General features: G+C 44.0%; 1 protein-coding gene across 2 annotated transcripts in view; it reads right to left on the bottom strand.

The window, feature by feature from the left end:
- Nucleotides 1-16998, bottom strand: part of LOC109885452 (F-actin-uncapping protein LRRC16A) — a 219611-nt gene that overhangs the window by 87662 nt on the left and 114951 nt on the right. For both annotated transcript variants that reach the window (XM_031811859.1, XM_031811858.1), the window contains one exon: nt 14630-14706. In XM_031811859.1, coding sequence (XP_031667719.1) covers nt 14630-14706 — 77 coding nt within the window. The remainder of the gene's footprint in view (nt 1-14629; nt 14707-16998) is intronic.

The raw sequence follows: 16998 nt of genomic DNA, 5'->3' as shown, positions 1-16998 counted from the left end.
AGGACAGGATGCAGTTTCACAGTAATCATATGATTACTATGGTCTGTTCAGTTCAGTGAGGACAGGATGCAGTTTCACAGTAATCATATGGTCTGTTCAGTTCAGTGAGGACAGGATGCAGTTTCACAGTAATCATATGGTCTGTTCAGTTCAGTGAGGACAGGATGCAGTTTCACAGTAATCATATGGTCTGTTCAGTTCAGGGAGGACAGGATGCAGTTTCACAGTAATCATATGGTCTGTTCAGTTCAGGGAGGACAGGATGCAGTTTCACAGTAATCATATGGTCTGTTCAGTTCAGGGAGGACAGGATGCAGTTTCACAGTAATCATATGGTCTGTTCAGTTCAGTGAGGACAGGATGCAGTTTCACAGTAATCATATGGTCTGTTCAGTTCAGGGAGGACAGGATGCAGTTTCACAGTAATCATATGGTCTGTTCAGTTCAGTGAGGACAGGATGCAGTTTCACAGTAATCATATGGTCTGTTCAGTTCAGGGAGGACAGGATGCAGTTTCACAGTAATCATATGGTCTGTTCAGTTCAGTGAGGACAGGATGCAGTTTCACAGTAATCATATGGTCTGTTCAGTTCAGTGAGGACAGGATGCAGTTTCACAGTAATCATATGGTCTGTTCAGTTCAGTGAGGACAGGATGTAGTTTCACAGTAATCATATGGTCTGTTCTGTTCAGTGAGGACAGGATGTAGTTTCACAGTAATCATATGATTACTATGGTCTGTTCAGTTCAGTGAGGACAGGATGTAGTTTCACAGTAATCATATGGTCTGTTCAGTTCAGTGAGGACAGGATGTAGTTTCACAGGTTACCATGCCTCTATTTCCCCCAATCTAGAGAGAAGCCTTCCAACCCATTGAACCTGACACTGATATCAATACACTAACATCAACAAGGGCAGTCCAGGCTGACATTACATTCAGCAGAGCAGAGTCAGAGTTTTACTGTGCTGCCTGACCTCAGTGACCCCTAAAGAGTGATGCATCAGGGGTCAAATGTCAGGGGTCAAATGTCAGGTGATGGATGGCCATCATCATGTAGCCCAAGGAATTGACTATTCTCCTCCTGTAATTTGGAGATTGAAAATTGCTCACAGGACTATTCTAACCAAAGTTGACTGTTTCCTTAACTTTGGAAGTATATGTAAATATATTCAGGTTAATTCAAGGAACTGACTGGCTAAGCAACCATGCCAAATGTTCAATCTGTTCCCCTGTCTGTGAGAGCAGAGCGGTGGGCCTTTCAGTTCAGGGCTGTGAAGTGGATAGAAATCTCAGTGTTGAGTTCCAAGGGCGTGAAAAGAGCTCTGTCCCAGGATCAGCTTGTGAATGTATGAGAGGCAGAGAGAGGTGAAAAGAGCTCTGTCCCAGGATCAGCTTGTGAATGTATGAGAGACAGAGAGAGGTGAAAAGAGTTCTGTCCCAGGATCAGCTTGTGAATGTATGAGAGACAGAAAGAGGTGAAAAGAGCTCTGTCCCAGGATCAGCTTGTGAATGTATGAGAGACAGAAAGAGGTGCAAAGAGCTCTGTCCCAGGATCAGCTTGTGAATGTATGAGAGACAGAGAGAGGTGAAAACTGCAGCGGAGGTAGAAACAGGATTGGCAGATTGTTGATGTGTGTGTGAGAGACAGAGAGAGAGGTGAAAACTGTAGCGGAGGCAGAAACAGGATTGGCAGATTGTTGATGTGTGTGTGTGTGTGAGAGTGTGTGTGAGAGAGAGAGAGAGAGGTGAAAACTGTAGGGGAGGGAGAAACAGGATTGGCAGATTGTTGGTGTGTGTGAGAGAGAGAGAGTGTACACACCTTGTTTATTTGTACACACCCTAGGGCTGGGTGAGTGACAGAGGAGGAAGGAGGAAATAATATATTTCTATATTTTAAACTCTTATTTTACCAGTTAATTTGACTGAGAACTCATTTACAGCAACGACCTGGGGAATAGTTACAGAGGAGAGGAGATGAATGAGCCAATTGTAAGCTGGGGACAATTAGGTGTCCATGATGGTATGAAGGCCAGATTGGGAATTTAACCACGACGCCCAGGTTAACACCCCTACTCTTACGATAAGTGCCATGGGATGTTTATTGACCATAGAGAGTCAGGACACCGGGGTGAACACCCCTACTCTTACGATAAGTGCCATGGGATCTTTAATGACCTCAGAGAGTCAGGACACCGGGGTTAACACCCCTACTCTTACGATAAGTGCCATGGGATGTTTATTGACCACAGAGAGTCAGGACACCGGGGTGAACACCCCTACTCTTACGATAAGTGCCATGGGATCTTTAGTGACCACAGAGAGTCAGGACACCTGTTTAACGTCCCATCCGAAAGACAGCACCCTACACAGGGCAATGTCCCCAATCACTGCCCTGGGGTGATGAGATATATGTTTATTTTTTTAGACCAGAGGAAAGAGTGCCTCCTACTGACCCTCCAACACCACTTCCAGCAGCATATGGTCTCCCATCCAGGGACTGACCAGGACCAACCCAGCTGAGCTTCGGAAGCAAGCCATCAGTGGTATGCTACAGGGTGGTATGCTGCTGGGTGGTATGCAGGGTGGTATGCAGGGTGGTATGCTGCAGGGTGGTATGCTGCAGGGTGGTATGCTGCAGGGTGGTATGCTGGGTGGTATGCAGGGTGGTATACTGCAGGGTGGTATGCTGCAGGGTGGTATGCTGCAGGGTGGTATGCTGCAGGGTGGTATGCAGGGTGGTATGCTGCAGGGTGGTATGCAGGGTGGTATGCAGGGTGGTATACTGCATGGTGGTATGCTGCAGGGTGGTATGCTGCTGGGTGGTATGCTGCTGGGTGGTATGCTGCTGGGTGGTATGCAGGGTGGTATGCTGGGTGGTATGCAGGGTGGTATACTGCAGGGTGGTATGCTGCAGGGTGGTATGCTGCAGGGTGGTATGCTGCAGGGTGGTATGCTGCAGGGTGGTATGCAGGGTGGTATGCTGCAGGGTGGTATGCAGGGTGGTATACTGCATGGTGGTATGCTGCAGGGTGGTATGCTGCTGGGTGGTATGCTGCTGGGTGGTATGCTGCTGGGTGGTATGCAGGGTGGTATGCTGGGTGGTATGCAGGGTGGTATACTGCAGGGTGGTATGCTGCAGGGTGGTATGCTGCAGGGTGGTATGCTGCAGGGTGGTATGCTGCAGGGTGGTATGCAGGGTGGTATGCTGCAGGGTGGTATGCAGGGTGGTATACTGCATGGTGGTATGCTGCAGGGTGGTATGCTGCTGGGTGGTATGCTGCTGGGTGGTATGCTGCTGGGTGGTATGCTGCTGGGTGGTATGCAGGGTGGTATGCAGGGTGGTATGCAGGGTGGTATGCTGCAGGGTGGTATGCTGCTGGGTGGTATGCTGCAGGGTGGTATGCAGGGTGGTATGCAGGGTGGTATGCTACTGGGTGGTATGCTGCAGGGTGGTATGCTGCAGGGTGGTATACTGCAGGGTGGTATGCTGCAGGGTGGTATGCTGCAGGGTGGTATGCTGCAGGGTGGTATGCTGCAGGGTGGTATGCTGCTGGGTGGTATGCTGCAGGCTGGTATGCTGCAGGGTGGTATGCTGCAGGGTGGTATGCTGCTGGGTGGTATGCTGCAGGGTGGTATGCTGCAGGGTGGTATGCTGCAGGGTGGTATGCTGCTGGGTGGTATGCTGCTGGGTGGTATGCTGCTGGGTGGTATGCTGCTGGCATGGGATAGAGGGAGGAGAGGGATCGATAGCTGTTTTGCTAAGGCATTAAAAACTGTTACCCCATAACGCCTGCATTCAGATCATTCTCTTCCTGCTACACAAATCAGGAAGTTGAACCAATCCTTATTGGATGACGTAAGGTTCCTTGATAACAGTCATCGCTGTTAGGGATCAATATCAACCCTGCCTTTGACTCACATGATGAGGGTAAAGTGCAGGTCAGAGGGTAAAGCTGAGTACAGATCAGTTCTGTAACATTCATCTCTCTGGTGTTCAGCTCTGTTGGATCCACAACATTTTGAATTTACACGGTAAGAGACAGAGAGAGAGATTAGAAGGACGTATCATCATCAGAACTGTCATCTCCGTGTGTAGCTTCCCTGTTGGGTGGATATTGTGGACGTAGGACTGTATTTCAGTGGATTACTTTCTCTTCAAAAGAGGAAATTGTCGAGAGAAACTGAACGTATTCTTCAGAAGCTGTTACAGAACAGGGAGTGGCACTGTGTGAGAAAATGGCCTCCAAACGTTCTCTTCCTGAGGAGGATTTCTCATGTCCTGTCTGCTGTGGCATCTTCAGAGATCCTATCATTCTGTCCTGTAGCCACAGCTTTTATAAAGCCTGTCTGGAATGATGCTGGAAACAGAAGGAACCCACGGGAATGTCCAGTTTGTAGGAGAATATGTCCTATGATTGAACCTCCCTGTAACCTGGCTCTGACGAACCTGTGTGAGGCCTTCTTACAGGAGAAGAGTCAGAGAGCTTCAGCTGGGTCTGAGGTAGAAGAGAGGAGTCAGAGAGCTTCAGCTGGGTCTGAGGTAGAAGAGAGGAGTCAGAGAGCTTCAGCTGGGTCTGAGGTAGAAGAGAGGAGTCAGAGAGCTTCAGCTGGGTCTGAGGTAGAAGAGAGGAGTCAGAGAGCTTCAGCTGGGTCTGAGGTAGAAGAGGGGAGTCAGAGAGCTTCAGCTGGGTCTGAGGTAGAAGAGAGGAGTCAGAGAGCTTCAGCTGGGTCTGAGGTAGAAGAGGGGAGTCAGAGAGTTTCAGCTGGGTCTGAGGTAGAAGAGAGGAGTCAGAGAGTTTCAGCTGGGTCTGAGGTAGAAGAGGGGAGTCAGAGAGCTTCAGCTGGGTCTGAGGTAGAAGAGAGGGGAGTCAGAGAGCTTCAGCTGGGTCTGAGGTAGAAGAGAGGGGTCAGAGAGCTTCAGCTGGGTCTGAGGTAGAAGAGAGGAGTCAGAGAGCTTCAGCTGGGTCTGAGGTAGAAGAGAGGGGTCAGAGAGCTTCAGCTGGGTCTGAGGTAGAAGAGAGGAGTCCGAGAGTTTCAGCTGGGTCTGAGGTAGAAGAGAGGAGACAGAGCTTCAGCTGGGTCTGAGGTAGAAGAGGGGAGTCAGAGAGCTTCAGCTGGGTCTGAGGTAGAAGAGAGGAGTCAGAGAGCTTCAGCTGGGTCTGAGGTAGAAGAGAGGAGTCAGAGAGCTTCAGCTGGGTCTGAGGTAGAAGAGAGGGGAGTCAGAGAGCTTCAGCTGGGTCTGAGGTAGAAGAGAGGGGTCAGAAAGCTTCAGCTCGGTCTGAGGTAGAAGAGAGGGGTCAGAGCGCTTCAGCTGGGTCTGAGGTAGAAGAGAGGGGTCAGAGAGCTTTAGCTGGGTCTGAGGTAGAAGAGAGGGGTCAGAGAGCTTCAGCTGGGTCTGAGGTAGAAGAGAGGGGAGTCAAAGAGCTTCAGTTGGGTCTGAGGTAGAAGAGAGGAGTCAGAGAGCTTCAGCTGGGTCTGAGGTAGAAGAGAGGAGACAGAGAGCTTCAGCTGGGTCTGAGGTAGAAGAGAGGAGTCAGAGAGCTTCAGCTGGGTCTGAGGTAGAAGAGAGGAGACAGAGAGCTTCAGCTGGGTCTGAGGTAGAAGAGAGGAGTCAGAGAGCTTCAGCTGGGTCTGAGGTAGAAGAGAGGAGTCAGAGAGCTTCAGCTGGGTCTGAGGTAGAAGAGCGGGGAGTCAGAGAGCTTCAGCTGGGTCTGAGGTAGAATAGAGGGGTCAGAGAGCTTCAGCTGGGTCTGAGGTAGAAGAGAGGAGTCAGAGAGCTTCAGCTGGGTCTGAGGTAGAAGAGAGGAGTCAGAGAGCTTCAGCTGGGTCTGAGGTAGAAGAGCGGGGAGTCAGAGAGCTTCAGCTGGGTCTGAGGTAGAATAGAGGGGTCAGAGAGCTTCAGCTGGGTCTGAGGTAGAAGAGAGGAGTCAGAGAGCTTCAGCTAGGTCTGAGGTAGAAGAGAGGAGTCAGAGAGCTTCAGCTGGGTCTGAGGTGCTCTGCAGTCTGCACAGTGAGAAACTCAAACCCTTCTGTCACTTTCAGACTCAATCAGAGCCATAGAAGAGGAGTTGAAAGATGAAGACATCTCATTCCTGCAGAACGTCAGGACCACAAAGGAAAGATCCCAGTACACACTGCTGGATCCACAGCTGGTCTCAGGAGCTCTGATAGACGAGGCCAAACACCTGGGCAACCTGCAGTTCAGAGTCTGGGAGAAGATGCTGGGGATCCTCACATACACTCCTGTGATTCTGGACTCTGCTTCCCCCTGGCTCTCTCTGTCTGATGATCTGACCACTGAGATACACAGGCACTAAACAGCAGCTCCCTGACAACCCAGAGAGATTCATGAAGTATATAGATGTTCTGGGATCTGAGGGGTTCTGCTCAGGGAAACACAGCTGGGAAGTGGAGGGTGGGGGACCACAGTCACGGTGAGAGAGTGTGGTCTGTGGCTAAAGAGGGTGTGGCTAAAGAGTCCCTTGACAGGAAGGGGAAGGGGTGTGCTTCACCACAGGATGGAATCTGTTGTATAGAGCAGCAGAATGGTACCATTAAAGAAGGAGGAGGTGACATCATCAGTGTGAAGAGGACATCCCAGAGGATCAGAGTGCAGCTGGGCGACGACAGGGAGGGGAAGGTGTCCTTCTACGACCCCAAAGACACACTAATCTCCACTTATAAAGACACATTTACTGAGAGACTGTTTCCATACCTTGGTATGGGAGAGGCTGCTGATGACAACAACCCTGATATACACATCTGCCAATCAAAGGTGTCTCTGACAGTGATGTCATCCCAGTAAGGTGTGCGTATGTGTACGCGTACGAGCGTGCCTACATGTGGGTGAAATGTGTCAGTTTCAGTGGACATTATAAGGAGATATTCTTTAAACAATACAAAACATATCCATACAAATGACCCCCCCCTTCCCCCTGGACCCCCCTGCTCACCCCCCTCCCTTCCCCCTGGACCCCCCTGCTCACCCCCCACCCCTCCACCTCCAGACTGCCCTGCAAACTTGACTCAAATACGATTCCCTCAAGATTGTTCTGATGTCCAAAAGATTTCACATCGAAATGTTGTGATATAAAACGTTTAAGTTGCATGTATTTGAAAATATCTACATTGATCAATCCAAAATCGCTTTTTTAATGCAGTCATGGAAATACATGTATTTCCTATTACCAAGTAATGTATGGTTTCCATGCCTTTAGTTTTCCATGTGGACCAATTTATCAGTGGATTCTGAAACGCTATCCAAGGATTGTTCCAGAAGGTTGTGTTTTTAGGGAGGGATATTGGTTCTTGTTGAATACATTTCATTTTCTTCCATATTGTTATAGTGTTCTATATTGTTATAGTGTTCCATATTGTTATAGTGTTCCATACTGTTATAGTGTTCTATATTGTTATAGTGTTCCATACTGTTAGTGTTCTATATTGTTAGTGTTCCATATTGTTATAGTGTTCCATATTGTTATAGTGTTCCATATTGTTATAGTGTTCCATATTGTTAGTGTTCCATATTGTTATAGTGTTCCATATTGTTATAGTGTTCCATATTGTTATAGTGTTCCATATTGTTATAGTGTTCCATATTGTTATAGTGTTCCATATTGTTATAGTGTTCCATATTGTTATAGTGTTCCATATTGTTATAGTGCTCCATATTGTTATAGTGTTCCATATTGTTATAGTGTTCCATATTGTTATAGTGTTCTATATTGTTATAGTGTTCCATATTGTTATAGTGTTCCATATTGTTGTAGTGTTCTATATTGTTATAGTGTTCCATATTGTTATAGTGTTCTATATTGTTATAGTGTTCCATATTGTTATAGTGTTCCATATTGTTATAGTGTTCTATATTGTTATAGTGTTCTATATTGTTAGTGTTCTATATTCAAATCAAATCATCAAATCAAATCAAATTTTATTTGTCACATACACATGGTTAGCAGATATTAATGCGAGTGTAGCGAAATGCTTGTGCTTCTAGTTCCGACAATGCAGTAATAACGAACAAGTAATCTAACTAACAATTCCAACAAAAAAAACTACTGTCTTATACACAGTGTAAGGGGATAAGGAATATGTACATAAGGATATATGAATGAGTGATGGTACAGAGCAGCATAGGCAAGATACAGTAGATGATTGTGCATCTGTAGAAGTTTGTGAGTGCTTTTGGTGACAAGCCGAATTTCTTCAGCCTCCTGAGGTTGAAGAGGCGCTGCTGCGCCTTCTTCACGATGCTGTCTGTGTGAGTGGACCAATTCAGTTTGTCTGTGATGTGTATGCCAAGGAACTTAAAACTTGCTACCCTCTCCACTACTGTTCCATCGATGTGGATAGGGGGGTGTTCCCTCTGCTGTTTCCTGAAGTCCACAATCATCTCCTTAGTTTTGTTGACGTTGAGTGTGAGGTTATTTTCCTGACACCACACTCCGAGGGCCCTCACCTCCTCCCTGTAGGCCGTCTCGTCGTTGTTGGTAATCAAGCCTACCACTGTTGTGTCGTCCGCAAACTTGATGATTGAGTTGGAGGCGTGCGTGGCCACGCAGTCGTGGGTAAACAGGGAGTACAGGAGAGGGCTCAGAACGCACCCTTGTGGGGCCCCAGTGTTGAGGATCAGCGGGGAGGAGATGTTGTTGCCTACCCTCACCACCTGGGGGCGGCCCGTCAGGAAGTCCAGTACCCAGTTGCACAGGGCGGGGTCGAGACCCAGGGTCTCGAGCTTGATGACGAGCTTGGAGGGTACTATGGTGTTGAATGCCGAGCTGTAGTCGATGAACAGCATTCTCACATAGGTATTCCTCTTGTCCAGATGGGTTAGGGCAGTGTGCAGTGTGGTTGAGATTGCATCGTCTGTGGACCTATTTGGGCGGTAAGCAAATTGGAGTGGGTCTAGGGTGTCAGGTAGGGTGGAGGTGATATGGTCCTTGACTAGTCTCTCAAAGCACTTCATGATGATGGATGTGAGTGCTACGGGGCGGTAGTCGTTTAGCTCAGTTACCTTAGCTTTCTTGGGAACAGGAACAATGGTGGCCCTCTTGAAGCATGTGGGAACAGCAGACTGGTATAGGGATTGATTGAATATGTCCGTAAACACACCGGCCAGCTGGTCTGCGCATGCTCTGAGGGCGCGGCTGGGGATGCCGTCTGGGCCTGCAGCCTTGCGAGGGTTAACACGTTTAAATGTCTTACTCACCTCGGCTGCAGTGAAGGAGAGACCGCATGTTTTCGTTGCAGGCCGTGTCAGTGGCACAGTATTGTCCTCAAAGCGGGCAAAAAAGTTATTTAGTCTGCCTGGGAGCAAGACATCCTGGTCCATGACTGGGCTGGATTTCTTCCTGTAGTCCGTGATTGACTGTAGACCCTGCCACATGCCTCTTGTGTCTGAGCCGTTGAATTGAGATTCTACTTTGTCTCTGTACTGTCGCTTAGCTTGTTTGATAGCCTTGCGGAGGGAATAGCTGCACTGTTTGTATTCGGTCATGTTACCAGACACCTTGCCCTGATTAAAAGCAGTGGTTCGCGCTTTCAGTTTCACACGAATGCTGCCATCAATCCACGGTTTCTGGTTAGGGAATGTTTTAATCGTTGCTATGGGAACGACATCTTCAGCGCACGTTCTAATGAACTCGCACACCGAATCAGCGTATTCGTCAATGTTGTTATCTGACGCAATACGAAACATCTCCCAGTCCACGTGATGGAAGCAGTCTTGGAGTGTGGAGTCAGCTTGGTCGGACCAGCGTTGGACAGACCTCAGCGTGGGAGCTTCTTGTTTTAGTTTCTGTCTGTAGGCAGGGATCAACAAAATGGAGTCGTGGTCAGCTTTTCCGAAAGGGGGGCGGGGCAGGGCCTTATATGCGTCGCGGAAGTTAGAGTAACAATGATCCAAGGTCTTTCCACCCCTGGTTGTGCAATCGATATGCTGATAAAATTTAGGGAGTCTTGTTTTCAGATTAGCCTTGTTAAAATCCCCAGCTACAATGAATGCAACCTCCGGATAAATTGTTTCCAGTTTGCAGAGAGTTAAATAAAGTTCGTTCAGAGCCATCGATGTGTCTGCTTGGGGGGGGATATATACGGCTGTGATTATAATCGAAGAGAATTCTCTTGGCAGATAATGCGGTCTACATTTGATTGTGAGGAATTCTAAATCAGGTGAACAGAAGGATTTGAGTTCCTGTATATTTCTTTCATCACACCATGTCACGTTGGCCATAAGGCATACGCCCCCACCCCTCTTCTTACCAGAAAGATGTTTGTTTCTGTCGGCGCGATGCGTGGAGAAACCCGTTGGCTGCACCACTTCGGATAGCGTCTCTCCGGTGAGCCATGTTTCCGTGAAGCAGAGAACGTTACAGTCTCTGATGTCCCTCTGGAATACTACCCTTGCTCGGATTTCATCAACCTTGTTGTCAAGAGACTGGACATTGGCAAGAAGAATGCTAGGGAGTGGTGCACGGTGTGCCCGTCTCCGGAGTCTGACCAGAAGACCGCCTCGTTTCCCTCTCTTTCGGAGTCGTTTTTTTGGGTCGCTGCATAGGATCTGCTCCGTTGTACTGTTTGTAAGGCAGAACACAGGATCCGCGTCGCGAAAAACATATTCTTGGTCGTACTGATGGTGAGTTGACGCTGATCTTATATTCAGTAGTTCTTCTCGACTGTATGTAATGAAACCTAAGATGACCTGGGGTACTACTAATGTAAGAAATAACACGTAAAAAAACAAAAAACTGCATAGTTTCCTAGGAACGCGAAGCGAGGCGGCCATCTCTGTCGGCGCCGGAAGGTATTCTTATTGTGTTCCATATTGTTATAGTGTTCCATATGGTTATAGTGTTCCATATTGTTATAGTGTTCTATATTGTTATAGTGTTCCATGTTGTTATAGTGTTCTATACTGTTATAGTGTTCTATATTGTTAGTGTTCTATATTGTTATAGTGTTCCATATTGTTATAGTGTTCCATATTGTTATAGTGTTCCATATTGTTATAGTGTTCCATATTGTTATAGTGTTCTATATTGTTATAGTGTTCCATATTGTTATAGTGTTCCATATTGTTATAGTGTTCCATATTGTTATAGTGTTCCATATTGTTATAGTGCTCCATATTGTTATAGTGTTCCATATTGTTATAGTGTTCCATATTGTTATAGTGTTCTATATTGTTATAGTGTTCCATATTGTTATAGTGTTCCATATTGTTATAGTGTTCCATATTGTTATAGTGTTCTATATTGTTATAGTGTTCTATATTATTATAGTGTTCTATATTGTTATAGTGTTCTATATTGTTATAGTGTTCCATATTGTTAGTGTTCCATATTGTTATAGTGTTCCATATTGTTATAGTGTTCCATATTGTTATAGTGTTCCATATTGTTATAAAGTTCTATATTGTTATAGTGTTCTATATTGTTAAAGTGTTCTATACTGTTATAGTGTTCTATATTGTTATAGTGTTCCATATTGTTATAGTGTTCCATGTTGTTATAGTGTTCCATATTGTTATAGTGTTCTATATTGATATAGTGTTCCATATTGTTATAGTGTTCTATATTGTTATAGTGTTCCATATTGTTATAGTGTTCTATATTGTTATAGTGTTCCATATTGTTATAGTGTTCTTAACTATGAAGTTGTTCATGTTCTTAGCTTTATCCTTTAAAAATAGACACAAAAATATTCTGGGGATGAGCATGTGCATCTTCAAAATGTACCCATTGTTCCTCTTTAGTACATTTAACTATATGTCCCAACTGAAAGCCCTGGGTGGAGAGTTGATACAATTCCAAGTCTGGAAGGTTAAAACCTCAGTCTTAGGAAGATGGAAAATGTTCCTTTTAAGTCTGAGTTTTATTTGTATACTTTTTAAAAGAATGTCTTCGGTGGGCTAATTGGCATTACCCAGAATAAGTATAAAAACTTTGCCATTCTGAAGAGGTTTATTCTTCCTGTTAGATTTATGGGAAGATTGTCCCATTTAATTAGGTCTGCTTTCATATTGGTCTGCTTTCAATTATTAAGCATCCTAAGTGTTTGATATTTTTTGTAGTCTATTTAAAAGATTGCTGTTTTTTCCACGTACATTTTATATTCTAAGATTTTAGAGTATTCTGAAAATATTTAGGACAGGGAAGGGGGGGGGGGAATTGAGTTTTCAATATTGATCAGGTATATCAGGAGATTGTATATACTAATTATACTAATGTTTACCAATACTGATGATACCTGCTACATTTGGGTCCTGTCTAATTCTTTCTGCAAGCGGTTCAATTGCCAGTGCAAACAGGAGGGGGGAGAGAGGACATCCTTGTCTTGTGCCCCATTCTAAAGCAATTTGATCATTTTTATAAAATGCATTATTTCATCTGGAAAGTTGAAAGCTTCCAAAGTTTTGAAGCGAATAGCCAATTCAAGATGGTCGAAATCCTTTTCGGCATTAACATTGAATAAATCTATATCTTTTTGCGTATTGTATTATACTGAAACATGTTCTTGTATTTGTTTGTAAGTGTCTATTTAAAAATAAAAGTTTGATTGATATGTATCTAGTCTGGTAAAACTTTTTCCATTCTTTTGCTTTATCACTTTTAAGAATCAATTGTTTATATTAATCTAGTTATCCAGGGTCAATCGTGGTTGTTATTCTTACAAGAGTGTGCTGCATTGGGAACATTTAAAGTTAGAAGTAAAATTATTTGTTTCTAATGCAATTCACTTTCAAATGTGAAATACGGTATATTTATGTGATAAACCATCACACCACCTCCTCCATGCTTCACGGTGGGAACCACACATGCGGAGATCATCCGTTCACCTACTCTGCATCTCAAAATGACATGGCAGTTCGAACCAAAAATCTCAAATTTGGAATCATCATACAAAAGGACAGATTTCCACCGGTCTAATCTCTATTGCTCGTGTTTCTCGACCCAAGCAAGTCTCTTCTTATTATTGGTGTCCTTTTGTAGTGGTTTCCTTGCAGCAGTTCCACCATGAAGGCCTGATTCACGCAGTCTCCTCTGAACAGTTGATGTTGAGATGCATCTGTTACTTGAACTCTGAAGTATTTATTTGGGCTGCAATCTAATCTAATAATGATGGACTATTGTTTCTCTTTGCTTATTTGAGCTGTTCTTGCCATAGCCCTATATGGTAAAATAATAAGTCTATACTATATTCTGTATACCATCCCTACCTTGTCACATCACAACTGATTGGCTCAAATGCATTAAGAAGGAAATACATTTTAACAAGGCACAATTTAAATATATTCCAGGTGACTACCTCATGAAGCTGGTTGAGAAAATACTAAGAGTGTGCAAAGCTGTCATCAAGGCAAAGGGTGGCTACTTTGAAGAATCTAAAATCTCAAATATATTTTGATTTGTTTTACACTTGTCTGGTTACTACATGATTCCATATGTGTTATTTCATAGTTTTCAATTCTTCACTATTATTCTACAATGTAGAAAATAGTTTAAAAAATAAAGAAAAACCCTTGAATGAGTCGGTGTGTCCAAACGTTTGACTGGTACTGTATGTCTAGATTGAACTTTAGATAGACCTCTCAATAGTGTTATCCATGTGCTCTGTGATGATCTGATGATGATGTGAACGGTTGGGTGTGGTGTCTCATTGTGGTATGGGTGCGGTATGGGTGCGGTATGGGTGCAGTATGGATGCGGTATGGTTGCGGTATCATTGTGGTATGTTTGCAGTATGGTTGTGGTATGGTTGCAGTATGGGTGTGGTATGGGTGTGGTATGGTTGCGGTACCATTGTGGTATGGTTGTGGTATAATGTCATGTTATTGTTGTTGTTTCTACAGTAATTGCCTCTCTGGGAATTGAATTGATATTGAAACTAATATTGATATTGAAATTAAATCATATAAAACATTTTTTTTTAAATTTGACCTTTATTTAACCAGGTAGGCTAGTTCAAATCAAATCAAATTTATTTATTTTAAAAAAACTGGAAAATATTGTTCATACAAATGTTCCGGGGTTCAGAGTTGAATTTGACGGCTGTAGAAGGTGTCCAATTGAACTAGCTTCAGGTCTTAGCTGTAAATTAAATATGATTATGACAGTAAGTCATTTGTGTCCCTTTTAGTCAACTTAAATTATTGATTTGAACAATTTGATTGTGTGTGTGTATGTCATGTTTTATGTATATCTCTTAACCAATCATGGAACAAAACTCAGTGTGAGTTTATTTGGTCCGGTTGTATAGCTTTTTTTACAGACAGCTTCAGACAGCTTCTCTAATTAACAGCTATCAATCCTCCTGAGTTCGGACACATTGATAAATGACAACCACCCACAGACTAGCTAAATATGCATATATTCCTATTTAAATACATTACAATCTGACTACAGCTACAAAGCCACAACATGGGGTCTTTGGTGGCAGCCGTACAAGAATAACACTTTGTGACCAACTGGGCCACGTGGGGAGATCAAATGAATGAGCTACATGAGATAATGCTAGGACTAAAAGAGATGTATTATGATGAGATGAGATGACCCCATGGCTGAGGCAGAGGGTCTGTGATACTCTACTGCTGGTTGTTATATTATGGGATGTCGTGGGTCTCACCTATGTGCAAATACACTCTTGGACATGTTGAGGACAGAGAGGTTCTGGACGGAGCCCCTCAGGAGAGCAGAACACACCTGGAATACAGAGGAATTGGTTAGAACAGATATTAGCATTAGCTATTAGCATTAACAGACCTATAATAGAGAGGAGTGGATTAGCACAGATACCAGCTTTAACCTTTAGCCATTAGCATTAACAGACCTATAATAGAGGAGTGGATTAGCACAGATACCAGCTTTAGCCTTTATCCATTAGCATTAACACACCTATAATACAGAGGAGTGGATTAGCACAGATACCAGCTTTAGCCAATAGCCATTAGCATTAACAGACCTATAATACAGAGAGGAGTGGATTAGCACAGATACCAGCTTTAGCCAATAGCCATTAGCCATTAGCATTAACACACCTATAATACAGAGGAGTGGATTAGCACAGATACCAGCTTTAGCCTTTATCCATTAGCATTAACACACCTATAATACAGAGGAGTGGATTAGCACAGATACCAGCTTTAGCCTTTAGCCATTAGCATTAACACACCTATAATACAGAGGAGTGGATTAGCACAGATACCAGCTTTAGCCTTTAGCCATTAGCATTAACACACCTATAATACAGAGGAGTGGATTAGCACAGATACCAGCTTTAGCCAATAGCCATTAGCATTAACACACCTATAATACAGAGGAGTGGATTAGCACAGATACCAGCTTTAGCCATTAGCCATTAGCCATTAACACACGGAGGGACTTGGATGAAATGACTGAATGACATGTATGTGTACATTTATTTTGCAATGCTCACGTACGCAACGCGGCCAGTTTGGTCAGCATGTTAGTCTATCCTGTTTGATGCAACACCATCTGGCCATTGGACATGGTGGTTCATGGGAGTGGTTACAATGTATCACTGATCAAACGTTCTCGTAAGGCCCATTGGACATGGTGGTTCATGGGAGTGGTTACAATGTATCACTGATCAAACGTTCTCGTAAGGCCCATTGGACATGGTGGTTCATGGGAGTGGTTACAATGTATCACTGATCAAATGTTCTCGTAAGGCCCGTTGGACATGGTGGTTCATGAGAGTGGTTACAATGTATCACTGATCAAATGTTCTCGTAAGGCCCATTGGACATGGTGGTTCATGGGAGTGGTTACAATGTATCACTGATCAAACGTTCTCGTAAGGCCCGTTGGACATGGTGGTTCATGAGAGTGGTTACAATGTATCACTGATCAAATGTTCTCGTAAGGCCCATTGGACATGGTGGTTCATGGGAGTGGTTACAATGTATCACTGATCAAACGTTCTCGTAAGCAAACCAGTTAAAAAACGGTTGGGATCCTTAATGTTCAGAGAAATCCAAAACCAAATGTTTTATCTCCCCCCCCCCCCCCCCCCCCCCCCCCCCCACATAATTAAAATCTGTGCCGTTATCACAAAACATAATTTCCATGTTATAGTCTAACTAGAATATATGGCTATAAAACCAGAGAGGAAGAGGCGAACTTTAGGTAACTTTAGGGTAACTTTAGGTAACTGTAGGGTAACTTTAGGTAACTTTAGGTAACTTTAGGTAACTTTAGGGTAACTTTAGGGTAACTGTAGGTAACTTTAGGGATACTTTAGGTAACTTTAGGGGTACTTTAGGGTAACTTTAGGTAACTTTAGGTTACTTTAGGGTTACTTTAGGGTAACTTTAGGTAACTTTAAGGTAACTTTAGGTAACTTTAAGGTAACTTTAAGGTAGCTTTAGGTAACTTTAGGGTTTCTATAGGTAACTTTAGGGTAACTTTAGGGTAACTTTAGGGGTACTTTAGGGTAACTTTAGGTTACTTTAGGGTAACTTTAGGGTAACTTTAGGGGTACTTTAGGGTAACTTTAGGTTACTTTAGGGTAACTTTAGGTAACTTTAAGGTAACTTTAGGTAACTGTAGGTAACTTTAAGGTAACTTTAGGGTAACTTTAGGTAACTTTAGGGTTATTTTAGGTAACTTTAGGGTTACTTTAGGTAACTTTAGGGTTAATTTAGGTTACTTTGCAGGGTAAGACAGTTCATACTTAGTGAGACACAGATTACCAGATCAATGCACATTGTTCTGCCTGCCCCTCCTCTCTCTCCCTCCCGCTGAGTGGGTGGTGTTTTTGTCTCCTCATATGAAACTACAGTAGGCTGTATCGATGAGTCTATTCAGATATCCTGGTACGTCGCTCCTGGGAAACACCTTGGTTACGGCCTGTTTGTTTTGTCTTTTAGGGTAGGCGACACTACGGCTATTTAAACACTGACACAAAACCTTCTCTGGAGACATGAACGGCCTTTCAATTGTCTGTAAAGTAATGCCTTAGGGTAACTTTAG

This window comes from Oncorhynchus kisutch, unplaced genomic scaffold, assembly GCF_002021735.2.
Source record: "Oncorhynchus kisutch isolate 150728-3 unplaced genomic scaffold, Okis_V2 Okis02a-Okis13b_hom, whole genome shotgun sequence".
Classification (NCBI taxonomy): Eukaryota; Metazoa; Chordata; class Actinopteri; order Salmoniformes; family Salmonidae; genus Oncorhynchus; species Oncorhynchus kisutch.
The sequence above is the reverse complement of the archived record's forward strand: the minus strand, read 5'-3'. Positions and strand labels throughout refer to the sequence as shown.